At 43.7% G+C, this 1,705-nt stretch overlaps 1 protein-coding gene across 1 annotated transcript in view; it reads left to right on the forward strand.

Annotated features, from left to right (window-relative positions):
• The window catches only part of NPHS1 (nephrosis 1, congenital, Finnish type (nephrin)), a 36,028-nt gene extending 35,207 nt beyond the window's left edge, over positions 1 to 821 (forward strand). The window contains exon 26 of the mRNA XM_011984872.1: positions 142 to 821. Coding sequence (XP_011840262.1) covers positions 142 to 273 — 132 coding nt within the window. The 3' untranslated portion in view covers positions 274 to 821. The remainder of the gene's footprint in view (positions 1 to 141) is intronic.
• Positions 822 to 1,705: the final 884 nt, after the last annotated feature.

The following is a 1,705-nucleotide window of genomic DNA, read 5'->3' on the forward strand; positions in this document are numbered from 1 at the left end:
TTTTTTGTATATTTTGGGGGTTTAGTAAAAGCTAAAACAGTTTTTTCTGGGAAGTTAAGCAGGGGCGTGTATCCCCCAGATCTTCAATGAAGACCTACAGGGCATCTCTCCATGGTTCTAACTCCACTTTTTGCCTGTCAGAGCCCCTGGGACCTCCGCTGGCCTGAAGATGCATATCAGGATCCAAGAGGAATCTATGACCGGGTGGCGGGAGACCTGGACACTCTGGAACCTGATTCTCTGCCCTTCGAGCTGAGGGGACATCTGGTGTGAGAGCTCTCTCAACCCCCTTGTCCTGCACCTGCAGGAATTTACACTCCACTGGTCCTTCTCATTACAGCCTGGGCCGAGCTGGTTAGGTGAGCTCCATAAAACCCAAAGGGACTCGGCTTTGTCAGGAGAGGACATGGAGGGGGTTGAGTGACAGAAGATGGTTCAGCTGGTACCAGACTAGAAACAAGGTGTATCCTGGGGTTGACTTTAGAAACTAAACTTCTCCAAAAGGATAGGGCAGATTGTAAACGGCATCTCAAAAATTAAATGCTGCCAGGTGCGGTGGCTCACACCTATAATCCGAGCACTTTGGAAGGCCAAGGCAGGTGGATCACCTGAGGTCAGGAGTTTGAGAACAACCTGGCCAACATGGTGAAACTCCATTTCTACTAACAATATAAAAAATTAGCTAGGAATAGTGGTACATGCCTGTAGTCCTAGCTACTTGGGAGGCCGAGGCACAAGAATCGCTTGAACCCAGGAGGTGGAGGTTACAGTGAGCCAAGATCATACCACTGCACTCCAGCCTGGGTGACAGAGCGAGATTCTGTCTCAAAAAATAAAAATAAAGTAAAAATAAAAAATAAAATGCTATTCTGAGGGTCCCTATGTGCTTCATGAAGTAAAGTTTTCAGAAGTGGGAAAAGACATATTAAAAACTCTGTTCATTTTGTATTCCATGACATCTAAAATAGCTAATAATAAGTAGAATTTATGAACCCATGTTGTATCCTACCTATTATTTTATTATTTCCCACAGTTATCTAACACAGGAGCTGTCTCTTATACACATCTAGATGTGTATAAGAGACAGGTTTATTTCCCACAGTTATCTAACACAGGAGACATAAACTATGACACATGTAAACATAAGTTTGCTCTATAAGCATTAAAATAAACAGACAATCAAAAGAAGCTAGAGGAAAAGAATACATACTGTATGTTTTCGTTTATAGAAATTCTAAAATAGTTGAAACTAATCTATGGTGGCAGAGAGCAGAGCAGAGGTTTCCTGGGGCCATGAGAGGAGGGTTGACTGCAAAAAGGCATGGGAGAACTTTCTGAGGTGATGGAAATATTCTATATCACGATTGTGGTGGTGGTTGCACGGATGCACAGATTTGTCAAAACTCATGGAACTGTACACTTAAGATGGGTGCATTTTTATTGTACATAAATGCTGTCTCAATAAAAGTGATTTTAAAAACAGGCTTCATAATAGAAGCCCAGTAAGAGGATTCCTCCCTCCCTCCCTCCCTTCCTTTTCTTTCCTGTCTCTCTCTCTCTTTCTGTCTCTCTCTCTTTCTGTCTCTCTCTCTCCCCCCTCTCTCTCTGTCTCTTTATCTCTCTCTCTTTCCCCTTCCCTCCCCTCCCTTCCCTTCCCTTCCCTCCCCTCCCCTTACTTTCTCTTCCCTTCCTTTCTTGTCTCGCT

This window comes from Mandrillus leucophaeus, unplaced genomic scaffold (genome assembly GCF_000951045.1).
Source record: "Mandrillus leucophaeus isolate KB7577 unplaced genomic scaffold, Mleu.le_1.0 Scaffold274, whole genome shotgun sequence".
Classification (NCBI taxonomy): domain Eukaryota; kingdom Metazoa; phylum Chordata; class Mammalia; order Primates; family Cercopithecidae; genus Mandrillus; species Mandrillus leucophaeus.